The 25,254-nt window shown below is 51.2% G+C and overlaps 1 protein-coding gene, 2 long non-coding RNA genes and 1 other non-coding gene across 5 annotated transcripts; 1 reads left to right on the top strand and 3 right to left on the bottom strand.

Annotated features, from left to right (window-relative positions):
* Window positions 1-819: 819 nt before the first annotated feature.
* On the top strand, window positions 820-3,535 carry LOC115658019 (zinc finger protein 239-like). Its single transcript, XM_030576470.1, has 2 exons — window positions 820-843; window positions 1,288-3,535. Exon 2 carries the CDS (start codon window positions 1,299-1,301, stop codon window positions 2,298-2,300), a length of 1,002 nt encoding a protein of 333 aa, XP_030432330.1. The 5' UTR covers window positions 820-843; window positions 1,288-1,298; the 3' UTR covers window positions 2,301-3,535.
* Window positions 3,536-5,241: 1,706 nt separating this feature from the next.
* On the bottom strand, window positions 5,242-17,873 carry LOC115658025. Its single transcript, XR_004002127.1, has 3 exons — window positions 17,792-17,873; window positions 11,972-11,977; window positions 5,242-5,251 (listed from the first exon to the last, which is right to left on the bottom strand). It is a non-coding gene; the product is annotated as an uncharacterized LOC115658025 (long non-coding RNA).
* TRNAR-CCU lies at window positions 10,184-10,256 on the bottom strand. The gene has a single exon. It is a non-coding gene; the product is annotated as a tRNA-Arg (tRNA).
* A 5,977-nt stretch (window positions 17,874-23,850) lies between the features above and the next one.
* On the bottom strand, window positions 23,851-24,872 carry LOC115658023. 2 transcript variants are annotated; one of them, XR_004002124.1, is made up of 3 exons: window positions 24,467-24,870; window positions 24,171-24,371; window positions 23,851-23,965 (listed from the first exon to the last, which is right to left on the bottom strand). It is a non-coding gene; the product is annotated as an uncharacterized LOC115658023 (long non-coding RNA). The 2 variants fall into 2 exon arrangements; XR_004002125.1 differs by having other exon boundaries at window positions 23,950-23,965; window positions 24,114-24,371; window positions 24,467-24,872.
* Window positions 24,873-25,254: the final 382 nt, after the last annotated feature.

Raw genomic sequence — 25,254 nt, 5'->3', positions numbered from 1 at the left:
CCACTCCCTGTGAGAGTGGGCTGCGGCAGGCCAGGGGGCCTGTGCAGACAGGGAGCCAATCAGAAAAGGGCTTGTTGTGAGCCAATCAGGGCCCAGATTGGAGGGAACCAATCAGGGCCAGGCTCAGATGTATATAAAGGCTGCCCAGAGCAGGAGCAGTCAGTCTGTCCTGGGCATTTGGCAGGGGGAGGTCAGTCTACAAAGGGGAGATTAGCACTATGGATAGCGCAGTGCTGGGCAGGCTCAGGGAGGCTAGAAGGCTCTAGCCCATAGCCCATAGCTGCTAGGCTGCAGGCCCTGAGGGGAAGGGCCTAGCAGGTGCAAGGGGCTGTAGGGGAAGCGGCCCAGGGGAACAGACAGAGGAGGGGAAAGAAAGAGGACAGCGAGGCTAAGGCCAGAGGGTCCCTGGGCCAGGACCCAGAGTAGAGGGCGGGCCTGGGTCCTCCCCTTCCTCCTTGCAGTACATCCAGCCATTGGCCATAGGGAGTGGCCATTATAGACTGCGCCTGATCCCTGACAAGAGGGATTAGACTTTGGGGTATGTGGTTGCATATGGTGGCTGGAATGTCGGACTACTGATCACCGATCCCTGGAAGGGGGTCCTGGTGGACTAAGGGACACTGCTGGAGGACAGTGGCCGCGAAGAGGATGCTGCCGAGCAGGGAACAACGTGGGTCCAGCAACAGCAGCGGAGAGCAGAGGGTAGAACAATGGACGGGACACCACCAGGAGGGGGCACTCCACTGGAATCGAGCTAATTCTCAGAGTCACCAGCAGGAGGCGCAACAGGTGGTGAGTCCCAACCCGTTTACAGTGAGGAAAGATTAAACCAACTCAGAATCTGTACGTGCCGAAGGAAACATCTGGGATGCAGTACAAGCCCCTGGGATGTCTCTCAGTTTATTATTGTCCCTAGCAGGAGTCATATCATCAGGGTAAATATAGTTCATAGACTCTAGGACTGGAAGGGACCTCGAGAGGTCATCAAGTCCAGTCCCCTGCCCTCATGGCAGGACCAAATACTGTCTAGACCATCCCTAATAGACATTTATCTAACCTACTCATGGCTTCCTGTAGATCCTAGCAGACACCAGGCAATAGCTTCTTCCCTTCCCCTTGCAAATTTGGATGGGATGAGAAGGCTGAATTGATCCCCTCCTCTCTCCTATTTGGGGGAAGAATTTGGAGGAGCTCAGTTCTTGATTTTTATTTGAACTCCCTCCAGCACTTGTTTTGGTTTGGTCTTCCCCTTTCCATCCCTGTTTGAGGTTTCTGTCTCTATCACAGCAGGTGATGCAATGGTATGTGAGAAAGAGGAGCAGAATTCTCTGCAGGAAAATGTTGAGCAAGTGGATGAACACAGAGAATTATTGCAAAGATCAAAAAGAAATGTGTCGAAGAGTCATGAGCAGGGAAAATCATGCAAGACTCAGTACACAGCAGAAAGAGAGCAGGGAAACCAGCCAGGAGAGAAAATGGGTAAATTTATTTCCTGTCAGGGAAGTCAGAAAAGCATCAAGGAAACCACAACACAGCAGGAAATCCTCATGGGCAAGAGGGAAAATACATGCAGTGAGTGTGGGAAAAACTTCACTCGCAGCTCACACCTTATTGCCCATCAAAGAATCCACACAGGAGAGCGGCCCTATAAATGCTGTGAGTGTGGGAAAACCTTCTATCGCCACTCGAGCCTTATTGCCCATCAAAGAATCCACACAAGGGAGTGGCCCTGTAAATGCAGTGAGTGTGGGAAATACTTCACTGAGAGCTCAGCCCTTTCTGCACATCAGAGAATCCATATGGGGAAGACGCCCTTTGAATGCCATGAGTGTGGGAAAACCTTCAGTCGTAGCTCGCACCTTATTAGGCATCAGACAGTCCACACAGGGGAGAGGCCCTATGAATGCAGTGAGTGTGGGAAAACCTTCAGTCGTACCTCGCACCTTATTAGGCATCAGACAGTCCACACAGGGGAGAGGCCCTATGAATGCAGTGAGTGTGGGAAAACCTTCAGTTTCAGCTCACATCTTATTAGGCATCAGACAGTCCACAGAGGGGAGAGCCCCTATGTATGCAGTGAGTGTGGAAAAACCTTCAATCACAGCTCACACCTTAGTAGGCATCAGAGATTCCACACAGGGGAGAGCCCCTTTGAATGCAGTGAGTGTGGGAAAACCTTCAGTTGCAGCTGGAACCTTATTAGGCATCAGAAAATCCACACAAGTGAGAGAAGCTATGAAAGCAGTGAGTGTGGGAAAACCTTAGGGCCCAAAGAAATTTTGTCCAACTCCACTTCCTAGTTCAGTGTGTCTCATTACTATGCCAGAGGATACCAGGGTTAGATTGAGAACAATCATCCTTCACTGTTTGGATCTAAAGAGAGAGTGCTTCATAGGACAGTCCTTCCCCGTGGATCCCAGTCTGGCTGCCTGAGTGGGTAACAAGGACTTTCAGGCTGTAGAAATGATGGTAACCAATGAGGCAACAAATGTGTCAAGCTCCAATTTCAGACTTCTGGATACTCACATGTTGAGCCCTGATTCTAAGGTTTTGTGTCTGATGCTCTGGCTGCACAATAAAGCTGATGTTGGTGCAGCTGTAGCACTGCTATTACAGATGCTCTCCACCAATGGGAGAAATCTCTTCCTTGGGATTTATTAGTCTAGCCCCCACAAGCGGCAGTGGCTATGTTGGCAGGCAAAGCTCTCCTGCTGATGTAGTGTTATTTCATGGGAGGAGGGTTGTGTAACTACATTTCTCACCAGTGTGTATTTTTCACACCCCTGAGCAATATAGTTACGCCAATGAATGTCTTTAGTGTAGATTAGACCTTAGTTTTCTCTTGTTTTATGTATTTACATCACTTCTCCTCTACCATCTCCTACTTTGAAAGATTAAAAAGTGCGACAAGAGAGATATTTTTTCCCCACGATGCAAACATTCCCATATAGGAAACCCCTTCCACCAACACACATGGCAAAAGAGCCAGAGATATATGAACTCACATGTAGTGTAAGGAGTTCTGGTAGAAAACCTCCCTCCAAAGGTTGGGGTGGGAGAATGTGTGTGAGAAAGTGTGTAAGAAAATATTGGCCTAGTATAGATTTAAATTTTTTGTATTTCCAATAGAACTTATTTTGCTTAGCTTCAAAGTTAATTTCTATTAAAAGGAAAACTACTCAAGGAGACAAGTTGTATAAGTTTTTACCCACTTAGCCTGTAAGGGTCACTGAGTTCCTCACTTCTCTAATTTGCAAAGAAAAGACATCTGTCATAGAATGTGTCTAACAGGTAGGAAAGCTGCAATCGTCAACCATCAATATCAAAGAAAAGGCTGGACTCCACTGCCTTTCATGTCTAAAAGCCGGCTAGAGGCTGATCTACAATGAAAAGCTATGTTGACATAGCCACCTCTCTCAGGGGTGTGAAAAATCTACTCCACAGAGTAGTAGTTAATGTGAGCCCCAGTGTAGACAGGGTTGGGTTGGGTTGTCAGAAGAATACTTCCAGTGTTTGAAGTGTAGACATAGCCTTAGGGCTGGTCTACAGTACGCGGTTATTTTGGAATTAGCTGAGTTAATTCAAAATAAAACTGATTCCGTCCACATGCCCAAATCTTTTTTTTTTTCAATTGAAAGGGCTCTTTAATCCGGTTTCTGTACTCCACCTCAGCAAGTGGAGTAGTGCTAAAATAAGATTGCAGTTCTAGATTCAAGGTACTGTGGACACAATTTGACATTATTGGCATCTGGGAGCTATCCCAGAATGCTTCCTTGTGACCACTCTGGACAACACTCTCAACTCCGATGCACTTGCCAGGTAGGCAGTAGAAGCCCCAGGAACTTTTGAATTTCATTTCCTGTTTGGCCACTGTGGTGAGCTCATCAGCACAGGTGACCATCAGGACAGTCCATCATCACAGGCGACCATGCAGAGTCCATCATCATGAGAGACCACGCAGTCCTGGATTCACAGATGAGCTCCAGCATAGTCTGAACAGGAGGTACTGGATCTCATCGCATGTTGGGGAGACAAATCTGTTATGGGAGAACTATGTTCCAAAAAAAGAAACACAAATACACCTCTCCCCTGATATAACGCTGATCTCGGGAGCCAAAAAATCTTACTATGTTTATAGGTGAAACTGTGTCATATTGAACTTGCTTTGATCCACCAGAATGCTCAGTCCCCTGCCCCACCCACCCACCCCCGGTGCCCTGCTTTACTGTGTTATATCCGAATTCATGGTATATTGGGTTGCATTATATTGGGTAGAGGTATATGTACGCTAAAGTCTCCAGGGCCATGACGGAAAGAGGCTACTCTAGGAACACAGAGCAGTGTCATGTAAAAGTCAAGAAGCTCAAGCAAGCATATCAAAAAGCCAGGGAGGTGAATTGGCTCTCTGGGTCACAGCCCCATACATGCTGCTTCTACCGTGAACTGCATGCAATTATGGGGGGTGATGCCACCACTACCCCACCACTATCCATGGACACGTGCAAGTTGGGAGTTGCACGGAGCAGGGAGAATGACTTTTTGGAGGATGAAGAGGAGAAGGAGGAGGACAGTGCACAAGCGAGAAGTGGGGAATCCGTTTTTCCCCCATCAAGGTTCCCTCCCCACTCTGAACTTTAGGATACAGATGTGGGGACCTGAATGAATAACCCCCTAAGTTTATTTACCAGCTTAGGTTAACAGTAAGCTACCACCACCAAGTGTATTCCAAATCTTAGGGGAGAGCCCCTTGGAATTCTGCCTTTCCCCAATTTCCCAAGTCCCTAACTCGTCCTTTTCCGGACAGTCTTGAGACTAATTCCCCCCCACCCCAAGTCCCTACACCCCTTTTCCTGGGTAGGCTTGAGAGTATACCCTTACCAATTATTCCTGGCAAACCTGGTGGATGAACTTTGTGACTTTGTCCTCACCCATAACTATTTCACATTTGGGGACAATGTATACCTTCATGTCAGCAGCACTGCTATGAGTACTCGCATGGCCCCACAGTGTGCCAACATTTTTATGGGTGACTTAGAACAATGCTTCCTCAGCTCTTGTCCCATAATGCCCCATCTCTACTTGCTCTGCACTGATGACATCTTCATCATCTGGACCCACGGAAGAGAAGCCCTTGAGGAATTCCACCAGGATTTCAACAATTTCCGTGCCACCATCAACCTCAGCCTGGACTAATCCACACAAGAGCAATATCAACAGGAAAGGGAGGAGGGAAGCTGAGAGACTCCATGCACTGCAGCTTGCTGTGAATGGAGAGCTGGCTGCTAGAAGGGGGTGGCAGTGTGAATGGGGAACAAGTGTGCCCAAAGAGTAGAAAGCTTTGTGCCAGATAGCACCCTCAGAAGACTTCCCCAGACTGGCTTAGGAATGCCAGTGTGACCTCTCCTGGCAGCCCCCAAAGAAGGAACTGGGTGGACTAAATGGACAGAGCCCCTCTCTATCTGAAGCCTAGCAAGAGAGGTACGTGAATCCCATCAGAAATTAAAAGGTAAGTAAGGGAGGGGAGGCTCTACTAGAGGACCTGGGCAACTTCAGATACAGTACAGGAGGATTTCCACTTCTAAGCCATGAAAATAGAAATTGACTTTTCCTTTCCAGATTTATCTAATATTCAGAAAGAGAATCTAGCACCTGCCTCCCAGATTTGAACACCCTCAAAATTCAGGAGTGCTCAAGCTCAATTTGGGCAACTGTTACTTCATTTCTCCCAAATCAAATATGCTGATTCACTGTCATTTGCTGTAGAAAAAGTAGGATAAAATTGAGCAATGCTGGGGTCTTCCCAGTGCTAACTAGGGCTGGAATTGCTATTTTCAACAGCCATTACCATTTTTTTTATATTTTTTTTTAGTTTTGTTTGTTTAAAAGGAAGACAGTAATATTGCACTGGCAAATTCCCCATAGAAACAAAGAATGGAACAAAAGAATAATAAAAGCAACTCAACTTTTCCTCATTTAGGTAAGACAGTCTTATAAAATGGATCCAAACATCTTTCAAACACACAAGCTGAAAATTGTTCCACTTTACTGCAGTTCTGTAACCATGCTGGAACCAGTCCTGTCTGTGTTCTGTGCACATCTAAAATTCTTACTGAATTCAGAAGTGCCTTGCTTTTGTGATGATACCATCTGATATGTTCAGCCTTGTAAGCGAAGCAGGTTCACATTTAGTAATTGGGTGGGAAGCCTCTCAGAAAGCATTAGGTGCTGTAGGAGGTGTTGCTTATTCGCTAGGTAATGTGAGACCTTCCTGTTAGGCTAGCAAACCAGTGCCACACAGAATGCACTTTGCTCCTAGAGTCTAGAATGGGGCCCTTTGCTTCTATACACAGCCCATTAAAGACAATGAAAAGACTCCCACTCACTTCAATAGGCTTTGGACAGAACTGGTTATACACAGGGTAACTCCACTGTCTTCACAGGGTCCTGGTCTCACAGTGGCCGGGGACATGTGAGCTTGTTGAAGAGCTGCTGCTCAGGGATGGGAAACTCCTGGCACCCCAGCTTCCAGAATCATTCAGGCTGCACTTTCTGCATGACTATGTGCCAGCTGAGGGGTGCGTGGGAATTGGTGGCCTCTGCTGCAGGTGATGGGCATCTCAGGTACTTAAAGCCATGGCCTAGAGGAGGGAAGTGCCTAGCTGCAGAGTCTGCAGCTGCCTAGGGCCAGGGCTGAGGATTTAGAGTCCCTAGTGCTGCCGTTGCAAGGTTCAAGCATGCTCAGCCTTGGAATTGCCACCCCTTCCTGCGGCTGGTAGCTGCAGCTGTCTAAGGCTGGCCTCTGGCAGGTGGCCCCATGGCTATAGCCAGAGAAGCTACAAGTGGCTCTGTGACTACTGGGGCCATTAAGCTAGAGCAGCTAAAGACACTGGAGTTAACCTCAAGGAACAGAGGTCTCCAGCAGGAAAGGATTGTTAAAGGGAGCAGGTCAGGCTTGCAGAGGGAGCTTCCAGCTGGTTGGGAGCATGTCCAAAGTAGAAAGGAAACAAGTATGGGGAGAGGTGGTGGTGACCAGGTAGCAGACTAGCATGTAGATGGGAGCAGAGGGAGAGACGCTGGTGTCTTCAGATTCCCAAGGGCTAAGTCCTCACTTTGGGGAAATGGTGTTTGCAGGTGGCTTGCTCACATGGCAGGATGGGGGCTGAGGGAGGGATCTGTCAGAACCGATCAGGTATCTGCTGACTGTGGAACTCTGAGCTGAGACTAGGACCACATGCAGTGACTGGTGACGTACTGGAGACATGGCTAGAGAAGGTCTGAATGAGGAAGGAGATAAATCTGTGGGGAGTTGCCCTGATCACTATGAAAGTTCTGCTACCTGTTGACACTGGTGAACCCACATGGGTACAGCTCAATGAGAAGAACTGGGGGCTGAGGGAGCTGTGTATGGCAATGCATATAGTTATGAAGAGGTGTATGGTAAAAATGTCTCTGATATTCAGTACCAAGTATACTATGGCACCAATGGCACTGCCACACCAGCCCCACACTCAGAGCCCACAATGACTACATGGAGGCCCACAAATATGTTTGGTGCTCGGGCCTTCAAAAGGTGAATCTGGCCCTAAATCCAGATGGTGGAGGATGGGTGCTGGGGGCTCTAAGGGAAAAGGCAGCAGAGTGACACAGCAGCAGTGTGCTGGGCCCATAACCCAGAAGTCAACAGATCAAAACCCTCCTCTGCTATGCAGGGGCTTGTTTCTTTATGCTCTGGGCTTTCAAGCAAAACAGCGACCAGCAGAGCACCAAGAGCGTAGGCCCATGAGGCAAGAGGTGGCTAAGGCAGTAGCCTGCCAGGGAGCTCCCCGGCACCTCTGGCTGCCTGGGCTGAACACAAAAGGCAGGCCTGGGTGTGGTGAGGGACTCCTGTCCCAGCCTGAGGCAGTAGTGCTTCCTGGTCCCCTTTTCCCACCCACACCGGCAGGCGGCTGCTGCGGGAGAACACGAGAGAGCCTCTCAGGACACTAGGCAGCTGTGAAGATTTTGCATTTGGATTAAGCCCAAGACCCTGGCGGGGCTGCTTGGAGATGAGCTTTTGCGGCACAGCCCCCACACTCTTCCAGACAGCAGGTGACCCCACTGTGTCCAAGAGGGAACCTTCGAGGTGGCAAAAGGGGGATTTCCCAGCAGACCTTGAGGAGCGTATGAGGAGCCTTCAGTGGCATCCCTGGGGGAGCATAAACCCCCCTCCTTTCGATTAACAGCTGAACTCACTGACCCATGATATCACGGAGACACCTACCAGCAGCTGGTTTGCCAGAGTTGCTGCCCAGCACCCTGCAACTCTTCCTGCCAATGCCCGAGCTCACAAGGCGCTAGCCTGGAGCCAGGGCCGCTAGGTGCTGCTGAAGAGAAGCCAGCAGAGTGACACAGTGGAAGAGTCCTGTGCCCACACCACAGAGCCTGATTAATCAAAACCCCCTTCTGCTAGGAGTGGGCCTACTTCTTCTTACACAGGGCCCTCACGCGAGGGGGCAGCTGGCACATCGCCAAGAGTCTAACCTGTGAGGCAGGAGGCGGCTGATGCCCGCAGCCTGCTGGGGAGCTCCCAGAAGTTATTAAGGGACCGAGACTCCTCAATGCCCTTAGTAACAAGGGTTTGGGGTTCCCCAAGGCCAGTAAGGGGGTCACTATGTCTGCCTTCTAACCCTGGGTGTCAGGTCGCAAGTCTAGGGGCTTGGCTACACTTGCAAGTTAGAGCGCATTAAAGCAGCCCTGGGCGCCCTAACTCCTGACGTGTCCACACTGGCAAGGCACATGGAGCGCCTGGGCTCTGCAGCTGGAGCACTCCTGGTAATCCTCCTCCATGAGAAGCATAAAGCTCGCTGTGCCTCGGCTGAAACGGCCGGGCATCAGGGTGGATGACGTGTTGGGTTACTGCACTGTGATTGGCCTCAGGAAACATCTCATAATCCCCTGAAGTCAAGTGCCCACTCTGGTCATTGTTTTGAAATCGGCTGCAGGCATGCGGATATCCCCTTTCAAAGCTCTGTTTCTGACAGCCAGCTGCTTATCTGATCTGGGACAAAGGAACCATTAGTGTGGAATGCTGCTGTTGTGAGCGTGTATGGGGTGGGGAGTCTGCTGCTGTCCGAACACACAAGACAACATGCTGACACACTCTCAGCCCCCCAAACACACTGTCTCTCCCCCCACATACACACAACACACTCCCTGTCACACCCAACCCCCACACCCCATTTGAAAAGCACGTTGCAGCCACTTGCATACTAGGATAGCTACCACACTGCACTACTCTTTGTGGCATTGCAAGAGCTGCTAATGTGGCCACTCCAATGTGCTTGCAGCTGACAGTGTGAACACACAGCAGTGTTTTCCCTGCTGCGGTCACCGAGGGTTGGTTTAACTCCCAGCCTCTACATCTGCAAGTGTAGCCAAGCCCTAAATTTGCCATTCCAACCCACCTGAGTAACTGGCCTCCACCACCACCATGTGCAGTGAGTAGGGGCACGGTGAAGCACACACCGCACTTACTGGCTCAGCCTTGTGCATGCTGGGGTGGCCACCTCCCTGTTGATGAGACCTGGTCCCACCATCTCCGTGGAGCTCCAGTCTGCCCTGCTGCCATCCCTGTCTGTGTTGTCTTCTCTAGCAGTTGACTGGAAGGTGCACATTGGCCTCATGCCATGTAGCCGTGTTGTCTCAAAGGGCGAAAGCAGGAAGAATGGTGCCTTCGTAGACCACCCAATATTCCATAACATAGTTAAGGAAAATATTTCTCAATGAACTCTCAGTAAAAGATCAGAAACAGCCAGTGTCTGCACCAATCTACGGGCATTGGTATTTTCTTGAAATTTGTCAGACCAACCTAACTAACACCTAACACACACTTGAACCTCTTCTTTTCACACTGTAGCTCATTCTCAAGGTCTACTTTGCCTCCAGACAGATCCATTCTCTTTCAGTACGGCCTTGCTCTTTCACTGAGGTGTTGGAGTAAACACTTCCCTTCACTCTAGTCTCAGACAAACACTAGTATTAACTGTTTGCTACTGCTGGGTTTAGAAAGCATTCGTGGAGTGGAAGATGCCATTTCTGGGGGATTGTTCCCAAGCTGCAGTACTTTGTGTTCAAACATCTCCCAGCTTCCTTGGGGAAAATAACACCAGGTTTCTTTGCAATATACAAGAAGAAAGTAGCTTGTCACCCCAGATGGAACTTGAACCCACAATCTCTGGCTTAGGAAGCCAATGCCTTATCCATTAGGCCACTGGGGCTCTTAATTGTATGTGAAAGAGGGATGGAAATTCCCTCTCATAATTGCATATTCCTCACATTCACTCAGAAGCCAAATATCCTATTTAATGGCCTTACAGAAATGTCTGCATCCCCTGGCAGCGAGGCAACTGGGCAGGTTGCTGACAGAACTGAGCACCACCTTTCTACCAGCCATCTTTAGAGAAGAACCCCACCCTAGAGTCACCCCTCCCTCCTTCAGCACCTCCACATCTGTGGCTCTGAGTGGCAGTAGGATGATTAGGGGACGAATCCAGGGCTGGAAGGGGGGTAAGGTCAGCCTGTAAGGAGTAACCAGGTGGGCTACTGGTCGGTTGTTGGGATCATAGCTCTAGATCAAAGCTGCACAGTGACCTGACACCCAGGGTTACAGGGCTGACATAGTGACCCCCTTACTGGCCTCAAACCCCAAACCCTTGTTACTAAGGGCATTGAGTAGTCTCTGTCCATTAATAACTTCTGGGAGTTCCGCTGCAGGCATCAGCCACGTCCTGCCTCACAGGTTAGACTTTTGGTGCTGTGAAAGCTGCCCCCTCGCTTGCAGGCCCAGTGTAAGAAGAAGGAGGCCTGATGCTGGCAGAAGAGGGTTTTGATTAATTGAGCTCTGTGTTATGGGCACAGAAGGGGGAAAGGAGGGGGAGTTTATGCTCCCCCAGGGATGCCATTGAAGCCTCCTTGCAGGCTCCTCAAGGTCTGCTGGGAGCTGTGATGTCCCCCTTTTGCCACCTCAAAGACTCCCTCTTGGACACAGTGGGTTCACCTGCTGGCTGGAAGTGTGTGGGGGCTGCGCCGTAAAAGCCCATCTCTGAGCAGCCATGTCAGGGAGTCGGGCTTAACCCAAGTGCCGAATCTTCAGTTGTGTATGTTTCACTCCTTTCCCACTTCTGTCCAAGCAGCAAGTGAGAAACGGACGAGATACGCCGGCCCGAAGACACCTCCCTCCCACTTCCCTGTACGCTGTGCAAAGCTCTTGGTCTGCCTCATGCCTCGTCAGAAAAGAGCGTCCATGCTGCCCAAGCCTGAGTCACGTCCACAGCCTGGCCCGCCACGGCTGACTGCGCGCAGAGCCACACGAGTCAATTGCAGGTCGAGTCGGGAGCCTCGGCTCTTTCTCCTAACAGCCACACAGCGCTGCCTAGCGCCCCGAGAGCCTCTCTCGTGTTCTCCCGCAGCAGCCGCCTGCCGGGGCCAGGAAGCACTGCAGCCTCAGGCCGGGACAGGAGGCCTTCGCCACGCCCAGGCCTGCCTCTTGCCTTCAGCCCAGGCAGCCAGAGGTGCCAGGAAGCTCCCTGGCAGGCCGCCACTTCAGCCTGGAAATAAGGAAAAGGCGATGAATAAAGTCAGGAAATAACAAGGAAATGAAGGGGTTTGTCTGATTTACCATCTTCTCAGCTACCGATCAAAGTTAAAGACCTAAAGTCAACTTATCGGCATAAGTACAGATGGTTGGATGGAAATTAAAAGGAGTTGCTGTCACAAGTGTTAAGTGCCTGCAAGCAGCATGCAGACCCTTTAAAAACACGGCAGATAGAGGCTCAGATGAAACGTATGCCCTAAATCAGAAATGACAATAGGAGGACCAGCAGAACACCACTGTAGGTAAATGGCAGAGTAATGGAGGCTGTTAGAGGCAAAAAGTCATTCTTCAAAATTTGGAAATCAGATCCTAGTGAGGATAATAGGAAGGTCCACAAACTCTGGCCTGTTAAGTGTCAAAGTCTAAGAAGTCAGGCCAAGAAAGAATCTGAGAAGCAATGTGCTAAAGACACAAAAGCTAAGCATAAGAATGTTTTTAAGTACATCAGCAGCAGGTAGCCTGCCAAAGAGGTGGTGGGGCCACTAGCTGACAAAGGAGCACACTACAAAGACAAGGCCATTGCAGAGAAGCTCCATGAACTCTCTGCAACTGTCTTCACTGCAGAGGACAGGAGGGAGAGTCCCACCTTGGAGCTCTCCTTATTGGGTGACAAATCTGAGGTACCATCTCAGTATAAGAAGTTTTAGAACAAATTGTTCAATTAAACAGGAAGAAGTCAGCTGGACCAGGTGGCATTCAACCATGAGTTCTGAGAGAACTCAAATTTTAAATTGCAGAACAACTAGCCGTAGCACACAAGCTACCACTGAAACAAGCCTCTGTTGCAGACGACTGGCAGATAGCAAATGTAACGCCAATTTTTAAAATGGGCTCCAGGGGTGATCCTGACAATTGTGGGCTGGTGAGTCTAACTTCAGCAATGGGCAAATTGGTAGAAACTAGAGTAAAAAATGATCAGACATCCAGATAAACAGGCTCTATTGGGAAATGGCGAACACAGCTTTTGTAAAGGGAACTTGTACCTCACCAATCTTCTAGAATTCTTTGAGGATCTCAAGAAGCATGTGGATAAGGATGATTCAGTTGATATAGCGAACTGGGATTTTCAGAAAGCCTTTGACAGGGTCTCTCACCAAAGGCTCTAAAGAAAACTAAGTGGTTATGGGATAAGAATGTAAGAACGGCCATACTGGGTCAGACCAAAAGTCTATCTAGCCCAATATCCTATCTTCTGACAGTGGCCAGTGCTAGGTGCCCCAGAGAGAATGAACAGAACAGGTATCATCAAGTGATCCATCCCCTGTCGCCCATTCCCAGCTTCTGGCAAACAGAGGCTCGCTACGGACACCGCTGGCTAAAAGCCATTGATGGACTTATCGTCCATGAATTTATCTAGTTCTTTCTTAAACCCCGTTATAGTCTTGGCCTTCACAACATCCTCTGGCAAGGAGTTCCACAGGTTGGCTGTGTGAAGAAATACTTCCTTTTCTTTATTTTAAATCTGCTACCTATTAATTTCATTTGGTGACCCCCAGATCTTGTGTTGTGAGAAGGACTAAATAACACTTCCTTATTTACTTTCTCCACACTAGTCATGCTTGTATAGACCTCTATCTTACCCCCTTTAGTTGTCTCTACAGAAGCTGTTCCATACCCCTCATCATTTTTGTTGCCCTTTTCTGAATCTTTCCAGTTCCAATCTATCTTTTTTGAGATGGGGCGACCACATCAGCACACAGGATTCAAGGTGTGAGCATACCATGAATTTCTATACAGGTGATATGATATTTTGTGTCTTATTATCTATCCCTTTCTTAATGATTCCCAACATCCCGTTGCACGTTGAGTGAGTGTTTTCAGAGAACTAGCCACAATGTCTCCTAGATCTCGTTCTTGAGTGATAACAGCTAATTTAGATCCCATCATTTTATATGTATACTTGGAATTGTGTTTTCCAATGTGCATTACTTTGCATTGATCAACATTGACTTTCATCTGCCATCTTGTTGCCTAGTCAGACAGTTTGGTGAGATCCTTTTGTAGCTCTTCGCAGTCTGTCTTGGATTTGACTGTCTTGCGTAGTTTTGTATCATCTGCAAATTTTGCCACTTCACTGTTTACCCCTTTTCCCAGAGCATTTATGAATAAGTTGAACACTACTGGTCCCACCACGGACCCCTGGGGGACACCTGGGGATAAGATGGAAGAGCCTCTTCTGACACTGGCAGACCAGGTGCCAGCTCATGCCAAGGCCTCTAGGCCTTACTGAGAAGTGACAAATGCATAACTGGAAACTAGTCTTGCTCATCTGTTTGTTAGTGTCATTTTCAATTTATAAAAATGTATTTTGTGTTTAGACTTTATGAAAAGCTTGTAAGTTCCTGCATGCATTATTCTCACCTATAATAGTTGTATCCCATGGTATAAGGTGATATATAAGTGTTGGCACTAAAACTGTAAACTCCCTCGCCGCCACCGCGCCACCCCCGCCCAGAATCAGGAGAGAAGCATTACCAAGTATGAAATGCCAGTTAACCAGAAGAAGAGTCATCTTTCTTCCAACAAGAGAAGGCCCTGACTGAGACATCACACACACACACACACACACACACACACAAAAATTCCTGTCAGTAAGAAACTGCCCTTATGCTTGGACTTCAGGCAGATGGCGCGACTTCTAAGCATAAGCAAGGGATCCCGGCTGTTTGGCCAGGGTTAGCCCTAAGGGACATACAGAGCTTGCATGTTACAGCAGCTTCTACTGCTGTTTGAAACCTCAAATTGTAACTCCTTTGTGTGTATGTTTACTGGCTTTAAACTGGTAAATAAGTTCCTCATTTCTTTTCCTAGTCAATAAAACTTTAGCTCTAAGCTGCTCCCATCAGCATCATTACTCCAGTGGCCACAAGAGGCAGTAGCTCTGTCAGCAGGAGAAGCTCTCCTGCCGACACAGCACTCTCTACAACAGTGCTTAGATCAGGATAATTTACATAGCTCAGGGGTGTGGATTATTCACACCCTTCCCCCGAGCGACGTAAATTATACCAAAGTATGTTCTCGTGTAGACAAGGTCTAAGAAACCAGAACAACTGCTGCTGCTGCTTTTTGAACAGGAAGAGAAGGAGGAGGCTGCAAGATGGTGAAGGAGAGAAAAGCAGCACTGAAGCAGCCGAAGAAGGTAAAGAACAGGAGAATCCAGAAACCAAGTCAGGTACAGAGGACCTCTCTGCAACCTCCTCGAAGCTCTCATTTTAAGAGGGGTGAAGACTGTAGAGTATGAAGCTTTCTCTCACAAACTGTGAAGAAATAGCTTTACACTCTAATGGTCTAGGTAAGGTCAGTTCGGTGATTGGGTTAGTGAGGGATTCAATGCCATTTAACTAAACCACTTTCAAGTCACACATTTTGCTAATCAAAATTCATTTTGCTGAGTGTCCCTCTGTAAGCAAGCCCTGAATTCGACGCTCTTATCCATCTCTTCAGTGCCCAGGGCTTGTGGTATAGAAAGGGCAGCAGGCCAGAGGCCGGGCAGTGTCTGCAGCAGGCTAAACAGTTACTTCTGTGCAGTGGGGCTCTCTCACTTTATAAAGTGGGGGTGCTGAAAACCTGTGAACCGTACCCAGATGTGTTCACAAGCAATGTGAAAATGTGCAATTCCTGCTCACACTACACAGGGGCAGCACAGCACCGAGATTCTCTGGAATCACACAATAATACTGGCTTTGTTCCCACAGCATCTGGTGTTTTTCACAGTGAGACATGGGGGTTCTGCAGCACCAGCCGCACCCCTCGTTCTTGCACCCCTTCTTCTCTACAGGGAACTTGTTATGCCATGAGGGGGTCCAGGGAGACTGTGCAGGTGACTCAGGCACACACCCCGAGCACTGCAGCTCCAGTGCTGTGTTCGGGATTCATTTCTGCTCTCTGATAAAATTGCCCCAGGCTTCTCTTTCCAACTAATATTCATCCAGGCTCTCCGGGGCTGTTAGTATCTGTCCAGAGCTTTCGCCAGCCCTGCCCCAGGAGAGCTGGGCGCCTGTCCTGCTCTAGGAGAGCCAGGCAGGCCCTGAGCGGGGAGGCAAAGGGCACTAGACAGTGACCCTAGGCCAGTGGTGCCAAAACAATCTGTATAGTGGGGGGTGCTGAGCCACTGAACCAACTGTAACCCCTGGGTGTGATGGAAACCATGTCAAGCCAGGGGCTGATGCAGCACCCCCAGTTCCAGCACCTCTGCCCAGGCAGCTCCCCCAGCCTGACACACACACACAGCCCCTGCACCCTCCCCACCCCAGGTCTCCTCCGCCCAGAGGTGAGCCCACCGGCTGAGTGGGGAATCAGAACCTCCTGAAATTACCCTGGGACCAGCATGATCTGCCTCTGCCCTGCCCTGCTCTGAATGTATTCGGAGCAAGTCAGTTTTCCTGTCCCAACATGTGTCCTGCCACGTGTCTCTTCTCCTCCACATTCCCTCCAAACCACCCCATTTCTGCTGCACTCCTGGCTGGGTCTCTGCCAACCTCCCTTCTCCTCTCCTGCCCCAATATCTCCCTGCCCCTACAGGTCTATAGGGCTGGATCACTCCCTTCTCCCCTCATTTCCTGCTTCTGGGGGTCTATGGAGATTGGTCTCTCCTCCGCCATCCCCTCTCCTGCCTGCACGTATCCCACTGCCTCTAGGGGGTTATGAAGCTGGGTCTCTCTTCCCTCCATCCCCTCCCCTGCCCCCAATATCCATCTTGGGCTCTAAGGGGCTGGGTCTCTCTTTCCCTGCACCTGTGCTCCCCCCCGTCACAGCATGTCCTGGGAGTGACTCAGTTTCCTTGGACCGTTTCACCAGCCACGTGTGTCTCTTCTGTCCCCCAGCTCCCTCCACCCCACCGCATTTCCCCTGCACCCCAGGCTGGCTCTCTGCCAACCCCCTCTCCTCTCCTTCTGACCCCAATATCCCCTGCCACTATGGGTATATGGGCCTGGGTACATCCCTCCCCCCATCTCCTCCCCCAATATCTCCCTGCCCCAGGCTGTGACGTGCTGTGATGTGTGCTGGAGCTGTGACATGTGTTGGGGCCAGGACTGGCACCACGATTTTTACTGCTCCAAGTGGCGGGAAAATGAAAAAAAAGCCACAATCACAATCGGCAGCAGCTTCACTGCGTCGCCTTCTTCTCTGGCGGCAATTCGGTGGCAGCTCCTTCCCTCCGAGAGGGACCAAGGGACTTGCCACCGAATTGCTGCCGAAGAGCCCGACATGCCGCCCCTTCCCCTTGGCTGCCCCAAGCACCTGCTTGCTGAGCTGGTGCCTGGAGCCAGCCCTGGCTGGGGCTGTGACATGCGCTGGGGCTGTGATGTGCTATGACCTGCTCACTCCCCAAGGGTAACTCACTGACTTGAAACCCGCAGGACAGAAGGTGTCATGTGTCCATGGGCGGGGTTATGCAGATGAGCACTGTCTGGCAGCAGTAGGGAGAGCAGCGAGATGAACCGAAGGAGCTGGATAGAGAGAATTCTCTTTGTGTGGAAAAGAATCCTGTGTGGGGAGTTCATGTGGTGACTGCCTGCACCGGAGTCACTTTGGGGCAGTGATTGCCACTGAGCTACGTAGTGACAAAAGGTGTGTGAAGGGGGTGCAGTGCCTGGCTGGGAGCAGCTTGTGGTGGTAAGAAAAGGGGTGGGAGCAAGAGGTCCTGTCCTAGCACGGGGTGTATACCCTGAGAGGGTGTTTTGTGGGTGTAAGTAGGTTTGAGGGTTTCTTGCAATGACCAGGGTTGTCTGGTGGGTGCAGCTAGAACCCTCCTAACCCCATTAGTTTTCTCTGTGTTGGGGGGCAGATTCTGTGATGTCACAGTCCCTGGGGGAGGAGTTTGAATCATAACTCCAAAGTGGGAGAACAACTCCCCCGACTCCTGCTCAGTCTCCAATAGGGGGCTGGGCTGGGCTCCCTAGGGAGGGAAGCACAGGGAAAAACAGTCTCCCCTATGGAACCCAGGAGTCCTGGATCCCAGTCCCACTGCTCTAGACCCCTTCCACTTCCAGAGCCAAGCATAGAACCTAGGGGTCCTGGTGTCCAGCCCCTTCCTGCTCTGACCACTAAACTCCACTGCCCTCCCAGGGTGGTGCCGGGGTCACTGGGTCTGTGTCCCAGCTCTGCTAAAGGCCTTGACTGATTTTCCCAAAGTGCTTCCTTCTGAATCTAGCCAACAAAGTGGGAATTCACGCATGAAAGCTCATGCTCCAATACATCTGTTGGTCTATAAGCTGCAACAGGACTTTGCTGCTTTTACAGATCCAGCACATCTGCCCCCTCTGCCTGGTCACTGCCCACCCCATGTGGGGGCACCAGCACTGTGCTGGGTTGTGATGGGAAATTGTCCAAGCTGGCCCAGGGGAGACGTGTGTGTCCCTGCTTCCCTCTGCTGAGCCGTGCTCTGTGTGTGTGTGAGTCTGTAACACTGTATCAGTGTGTTGCTGGGCTAACCAGTAGGAAATGGCTTTGCAGAATTTTTGTCTTCTGCAGCAGGTCACACACACACACACACACACACACACACACACACACACACACACACACACACACACACACACACACACACACACACACACACACACACACACACACACACACACACACACAGCAGCCTTTTACTTCTCAGAACCAAAATATACCCTGAAAGAGATCGAATGGCATAACCCTAACCCTAAGGCAGTGGGGCTCCTCATGGTTGTGTGTTCCACACTTTGATTTCACCCACCACGTATCAAGTGTGAACTTCTCAGGCACTAGAATAGCCTTAACATGGAGTCATAGACATTCTCCTTGGGCATCCTGACTCTATCTTGCCACCCAGGTGTTGAAGCAGCCGGGATTCTTTTCGTATGCTTAGAAGGCATGCTGTCTCCATGAAGTCCAAGCAGCATCCCGGGGGGCGGGAAGTTTCTTCCTGACAGGGATTTTTATTCCATTCCCCCAGAGCTCAAGCTGATGGGGGCAAGTGTTTGTGCAGGTCTCTGCCTCCTCGTGGGTGCGTGACGGGGAGCAATCAACCAGGTCTTTTGTCCACGGATGATCCACAGTGGCTTGTCTGATGTCTCAGTCAGGGCCTTCTCTTGTTGGAAAGGAGATGACGCCTCTTCTGGTAACCTAGCATTTTACACTTCATAATGCTTCTCTCCTGACTGGTGGCAGGGTGGCGGCAAGGGGGTTTACAGCTGTAGTGCCAACGCTTATAGATCACCTTACAACATGGGCTACGGCTATTATAGGTGAAAATAATGCATGCAGCAACTCACGAGCTTGTCATAAACTCTAAACACTAAACACATTTTTATGAATCTAATGCCTGTTTTAACAACACTAACAAACAGGTGAGCAAGACTAGTTTCCAGCCATGCATTTGTCACTTTTCAGTAAGGCCTAGGGGCCTTGGCATGAGCTGGCACCTGGTCTGCCAGTGTCAGAAGAGGATCTTCCCTCTCTTATCCCCAGGTGTCTGTACTGGGAGCAGTACTGTTCAACTTATTCATAAATGATCTGGGGAAAGGGGTAAACAGTGAGGTGGCAAAATTTGCAGATGATACAAAATTGCTCAGGATAGTTAAGTCCCAGGCAGCCTGCGAAGAGCCACAAAGAGATCTCACAAAACTGGGTGACGGGACAACCAAATGGCAGATGAACGTCGGTGCTGTTAAGTGCAAAGTAATGCACATTGGAAAACATAATCCCAACTATCCCTATAAAACGATGGGGTCTAAATTAGCTGTTACCACTCGAGAAAGAGATCTGGGAGTCGTTGTGGATACTTCTCTGAAAACATCCACTCAATGTGCAGCGGAGTGTTGGGAATCATTAAGAAAGGGATAGGTAAGAAGACAGAAACTATCATATCGCCTCAATATCAATCCATGGTACGCCCACATCTTGAATACTGCATGCTGATGCCGTCACCCCAATCTCAAAAAAGATCTATTGGAATGGGAAAGATTCAGAAAAGGACAATAAAGATGATGAGGGGATATGGACCAGTTTCCGTCTAAGAAGAGATTCATAAGATTGGGACTTTTCATCTTGGAAAAGAGACGACTAAAGGGGGATACGACGGAGGTCTATAAAACCATGACCAGTGTGGAGAAAGTAAATAAGAAAGAAAAAAAGCTGTGGCTCTTCGGCGGCAGCTCAACCACACTGCTTCTTCTGCGGCAGTTCGGCGGCGAGTCCTCCCTCCCTTCCTCTTTGGTAGACATTTGGTGGCAGCTCAAAGACTAAGACAGGGAATGGGGGACCCGCCGCCGAATTTCCTCCAAAGACCCAGACGTGCTGCCCTGATACCGGACGGGCCGTCCCTTTGAATTGGCTGCTCCAAGCACCTGCTTGCTACGCTGGTGCCTGGAGCCAGCCCTGCTCCCGTGACAAGCAGGGGCTGGTGCAGAGCGTGGAAGGGCAGGGAGATGACATCTCCTCTAATAGCAAGGCCCTTTCACAGCAAGGGCAGCACGTCCCCGGAGTAGTACAGACCCACCTACTCCTCCTGCTTTCTCCTGACACCAGCACCACCCTTCCCGGCACCGCCTCACGGCAGCACCTGCTTCCAGACTCGCACCAGAAATGGGAAGTCTGGGCCGGGCCTGGCAGCAGCTGTCAGGAAATGGAAGCAGGAGACACAACCACTCCCATGGTGCTGTGGGGTCTGTCCTGGCTGGTGGGAGATGGAGGCAGTGGACACTACCACTCCCATGGTGCCGTAGGGTTTTCAGGTGGGGTGCCTTCCCCAGGGTTCGGCTCCAGGGGAGGTTTGGCATCTTAAGGGACTGTGGGGGAGGCTTGGAGGAGGTTTGAAGACCAACAGTGAAGGGGAAGTTGGACACTGGCCAGAATACCAGAGAGACAAGGCAGGTGAGGTGATACCTGTTACTGGACCAGCTCTGGAGTCACACAGGGTCTTCTTCATGGAAGGGAAAGGTGCTCAGAGCATCACAGTTCAATAGAAGGTGGAACGCTCTGCCCCGAACACCAGATTTTCCCCTACTTCCTGGAATGGGGGGGCTGTCCCCACTGTCCTGTAAACAGCCCCACCACGTAACCCAGAGGTGGCTGCATTTTAGCACCAAGACACCAGTGGTCACCGCTCCAGAGGAGATGGTACATACAGGCCACTGCCCTACGTGGCCACCAGACGTCACAGACTGTGCACTGTCTTAGCTGGCCCCACACGTTACTGCCCCAAGAGGTGAGGTACACACAGGCTACTACTCAAACTGGGCACCTGGGGTCACTGCAGCAATGGTTGAGGGGGATACAGGCAGGGCACTGCCGCACATGGCCACCAGGTGGCACTGCTGCAATGGTGCTGGTGGGGGGAGATGATAAACGGGCCACTGCCTGAAGTGGCCACTACCACAATGGCGTGGGGAGAGGGGGAGGGAGATACCAATAGGGCACTGCCACACCAGGGCACCACGGGGAGGTCACTGCTCCAATTAGTAGAGATACACATCGAGTAGTGCCCCAACTGGGGGCCCTACCCCAGAGACAGAGGGGGCTGGGGAGAGAAGAGGAAATCAAAGGCCACTGCCTCACTTAGCCATCGGGGTCACTACCTAAATAGGGGACACACACACACAGGGCACTGCCCCACCTGACCAGCAGGGGTCACTGCCCCAATTGGGGGATATACAGAGGGTATTACCCCACAGGGATGCCAGGGATCAGTGCCTGCCATACCTGGCACAGGGGTAGAGGGGATAGGGTGACCAGATGTCCCGATTTTATAGGGACAGTCCTGATATTCGGGGCCTTTTTCTTATGTAGGTGCCTATTATCCTCCACCCCGTCCCAATTCTTCACACTTTCTATCTGGTCACCCTGCGGGTGGGGGAGAGAGGGGGCTACACAAAGGGCACTGCCATACTTGGCCACCAGTGCACATCCCTAGTGGGGGAGTGATACACACCAGAAGCAGGGCTCACTGCCACAAAGGGGTTGGAAGATACCCAGGGCACTGCTTGACACAGCCACCCAGGCACCCTGCCACCTTGGGGGAGGTGAAGAATACACCTTGGGCACTGACTCCTCTGGCTACCAGTGGTCACAGGCCCAATGCAGGGGTTGGGGGAGTAAATACACACAGGGGACTGCCCCACCTGGGCAACACGAGTCACCGAGATGAGAGTGGGATACGCAGAGGGCTCTGCTCCAATGGCTGATATACATACAAGGCCCTGCCTCACCTACCCACCAGCACTCACAGGCACAATGGCAGTAGTGGGGTCACATAGACAACTGACCTCAGTTGCCACCAGGGGTCACTGCAGCAATGCTAGGCGGGATACATGCCAGGCATTGCTGCCCCTCGCCACCAGGAGTCACTGCTCCTACAAGAAGGCACCTACAGGACACTCCCATGCCTGGCCAGCAGAGGTCACTATCACTGGGGAGGGGCTATGGGGAAGCAGAGAAAGAGCAACTAACTGCAGTGGGGAAAATCATAATCTACCAGGGAGAAAGAACGGACTCCACTAGGACATCGCACCAACTCCAGCCAGGCTGGATACCAGCAATTCGGGGCTGGAGCAGCTCCAGCTAGAGGCTGGGCAGAGACAGGTGACCTCGGTTTCTGCGCTGAGCAGGCTGCTTTGGCAGCGAGGAGGGACAGGGAACCCCCAGGCCAGGGTCTTGCTGCCCAAGGAGGGGGAGATCTGCGGCACTCTTTGGAGTAGCTGGTTAAGCAGCCGCGAGCCACATGCTTCTCCCTGCCTGAGCTCTCCAGGAGCACATTACGCACAGGTGTGCGCTGGATGTAGGCACCAGTGTAACAACAGGGCCAGACTCTGCTGAGTGCTGCCTGTGAGAGACAGGGGCAGAGTCAGACGGGCAGATGGGGGCAGGAGATGACAGAGTCAGCGGCCATGAGCTGAACCCATCACAAGTCCAGCCTGTGACATCACCATCCGTCCCTACAGCTCTCCATCTGTCCTGCTGTCTGTCCAACCCTCAACCCCCCATCCATCCCCAATGTATGCCACACACACCCCTTCACCCATCTGCCTCACACACTCATCTATTTCCTCATGCATCCTGCTGTCCCTCTGATTGTCCCTGCAGTGCCCAGCACAAGGAAGCATAGTGGACCCTGAGCGAGGCTTTTGGGTGATGCAGTAATGGAGCTAGCGGGTGAAAGGGGCATCTCTAATCCCAGCCCCACTTCTCCTCTGCCCAAAGCCATGACCGCGAGCCCACCCCTCTCAGTCTCAGACCTCACAGCCCCAAAGACATGACTGGCCACTCACACTGTGACCCAGTTACAGCAATGAGGTCTTCCCGAAGATAGGGGGTGGGAGGAGCAACCCCCTTATCCTGGCAGGCAGGACACATCCTTCCCAGTATGGCAGAGACCCTGCCCTTGGGCAGATAGACCCAGCTGAGCCCATAGGAGACTGGGGGAGGGGGAGCAGAGGAAGAGAATGCAGGCAACTGAACATGACAGGTGTCCATGAAAGGAGAGAGAGAGAGTTTGAGTGAAAGTTGGCCAACACAGAGAGAGAAACCTAGGAGGACGAAAGAAATTCACAACAGGGAGTCACCCTCATGGATCCAACTTTCTGCTAGGGAGCACACACCACTCCTGGCCAGAGAGATGATCAGCTCTCGCAAATGGCAACATCATCTCCCCTGAAGCCACAGCTAGTCCGGAAACCCACACCCAGGTAATGGGAAGTCCCTGCCTGGAGCCAGGAGGGCTGTGACCAGAGCCCTTCCCAAACCAGATACACATCTCACCGACAGAGACGGTTACTCTTGTCCCAGTTGGGCAGGTCTTGCCTGGCATCAACAGGATTCACGCTGTTGCAGAGGGACAACAGCTGGGGTTCGTTTGCCCGGTGTGCATATCCCCAATGACCACACCGGAGTGGAGAAGCAAGTATCTTTATTTGAGTCAAATAAGGTGCAAGGAGATATAAAATCTCAGATCATGCACACATCACTATTCATTGCCATGTCTTATATACCTTACTTGTTTACAAAGATGTTCACAGGTGCTACAATTCATCATTTACAATTCATTAACTACCAGATCTTTTAATTAACTATATCCTTAACCCATACTACTAACCTCCCGCCTCCTTTGATCGAATACATCTTGTACCATAAACAAAAGAACACAAGAAAATGATAAATGATTACATGTACTCATGCTAACTTTAAAGGAACATATTGTTTAGCTCGAAAGGCAGTCGTAGGCCTGAGAATGTAAACTTCTGTCCCCACGCCATATTGCCAGTTACCTGGAGCCCTGCACCCCTCAACAATGCTGTCACTGCTCTTGATCCTTTCCATCTCACCTCAGGGCTGGACTCCGTCCCCGTGACTTCTTTTCCCTTGCTATGAAACACAACACAAGAGGAAAAGAAAAAGCAATGGTGGTGAGGCTCCTCTTCTCGCTACTCCCGCACACCAGGGCTTCGGCTTCAACCCTCCTCCCATTCTGTCATCACAGCTACAATTAGAAATCTGAGCCCGGGGCTCACACCTGCTTGTCTCCCCAATCCTAGGCCCTGTCCAGCATGTCTCCCTCCACAGAAGTTACCTGGCCTCATCTTACACTCCATCTTCATATTGCTCTTCTCCTTCCCAGAGCTCCTGCTCTGCTCCTCAGACCTGTCTGTCCTCAGCTCTGCAGGCAGAGGGGAAGGGGCATGATGGGAACACACACGCCCCATTCCAGACACCACACAGCATCCACAGGGCTACCAAAACACCTCATCTTCGGCCAAAACCACACCTCACCCTGAGGGAGCAAAAAGCCTTTGTGAGCACAGCACACACAAGACAGGAAAAGATTAACACCCACACCCAGCCCAGCCAAAGTGGGAGCTTCCTCACCTTCCTGGCCACAGGTCCATGGGGCTCATGGAAGGAGAAGTTTGCTGGGCTGTGGGGGTCCCTGAAGAACTAGCTCAGCATGTGAATGACTGGGATGTATGTGGAGGCCTGACTGTGGGTTGGGGTGTCCAGGAGGACCTAAGGGAAGGGAATAGGGGGATTAGGGAGAGAGGAGAGTGGCGTTACCAAGGAGCATTGTGGGAATGTGGGATTTAGAGAGCCCAGAGTGGATGGGTGTCGGCGGGTTGGACGACCCCACAGTGGTTGAAAAGGGGAACCTGGCAGGTTTGGGTGTAGCAGAGATTGAAGATGAGGAACCTCACACCCTGGGGATGGACTGGGAGAGTGGGGGGATGGGAAAGTGGGGCCCAGCAATGAGAAATGGGTTGGAGGCAATTAGGGGTGGGGCGCTGAGGACGGGGATGGGGGGGAGGAGGAGGAAGGGGGGCGGGGTGCTGAGGACAGGAAGGAGGATGTGGGAGATGGGGCGAGAGGAGGTCGGTGTCGGGGTGCTGAGGACAGGGGGGAGGAGGAGGTTGGGGCGAAGGGAAAGGCCAGGCAGACTGTACACGATGGGGGAGGGGATGCTGGGGGCTGAGGGATCCCCACAGATGGGTGTGGGGCTGGCAAGATGGTCACAACAGATGGGGAGACGCTGGGGGGCAGGTTGGGGGGGTTGAAGGGGCTGCTGGGGCCCTACAGAGGGAGAGGAGGGGGCGGTGCTGGCAGGAGAATCACAGCGGATGGGGGGGGACACCGGGGGGCAGGTTGGGGGAGGTTGAAGGCCC

This window comes from Gopherus evgoodei, chromosome 9 (assembly GCF_007399415.2).
Source record: "Gopherus evgoodei ecotype Sinaloan lineage chromosome 9, rGopEvg1_v1.p, whole genome shotgun sequence".
NCBI lineage: Eukaryota > Metazoa > Chordata > Testudines > Testudinidae > Gopherus > Gopherus evgoodei.
The sequence above is the reverse complement of the archived record's forward strand: the minus strand, read 5'-3'. Positions and strand labels throughout refer to the sequence as shown.

What these genes read in the sequence shown, in the direction of transcription:
- LOC115658019 (XM_030576470.1), top strand. Translation starts at nt 1,299, where the DNA reads ATGGTATGTGAGAAAGAGGAGCAGAATTCTCTGCAGGAAAATGTTGAG.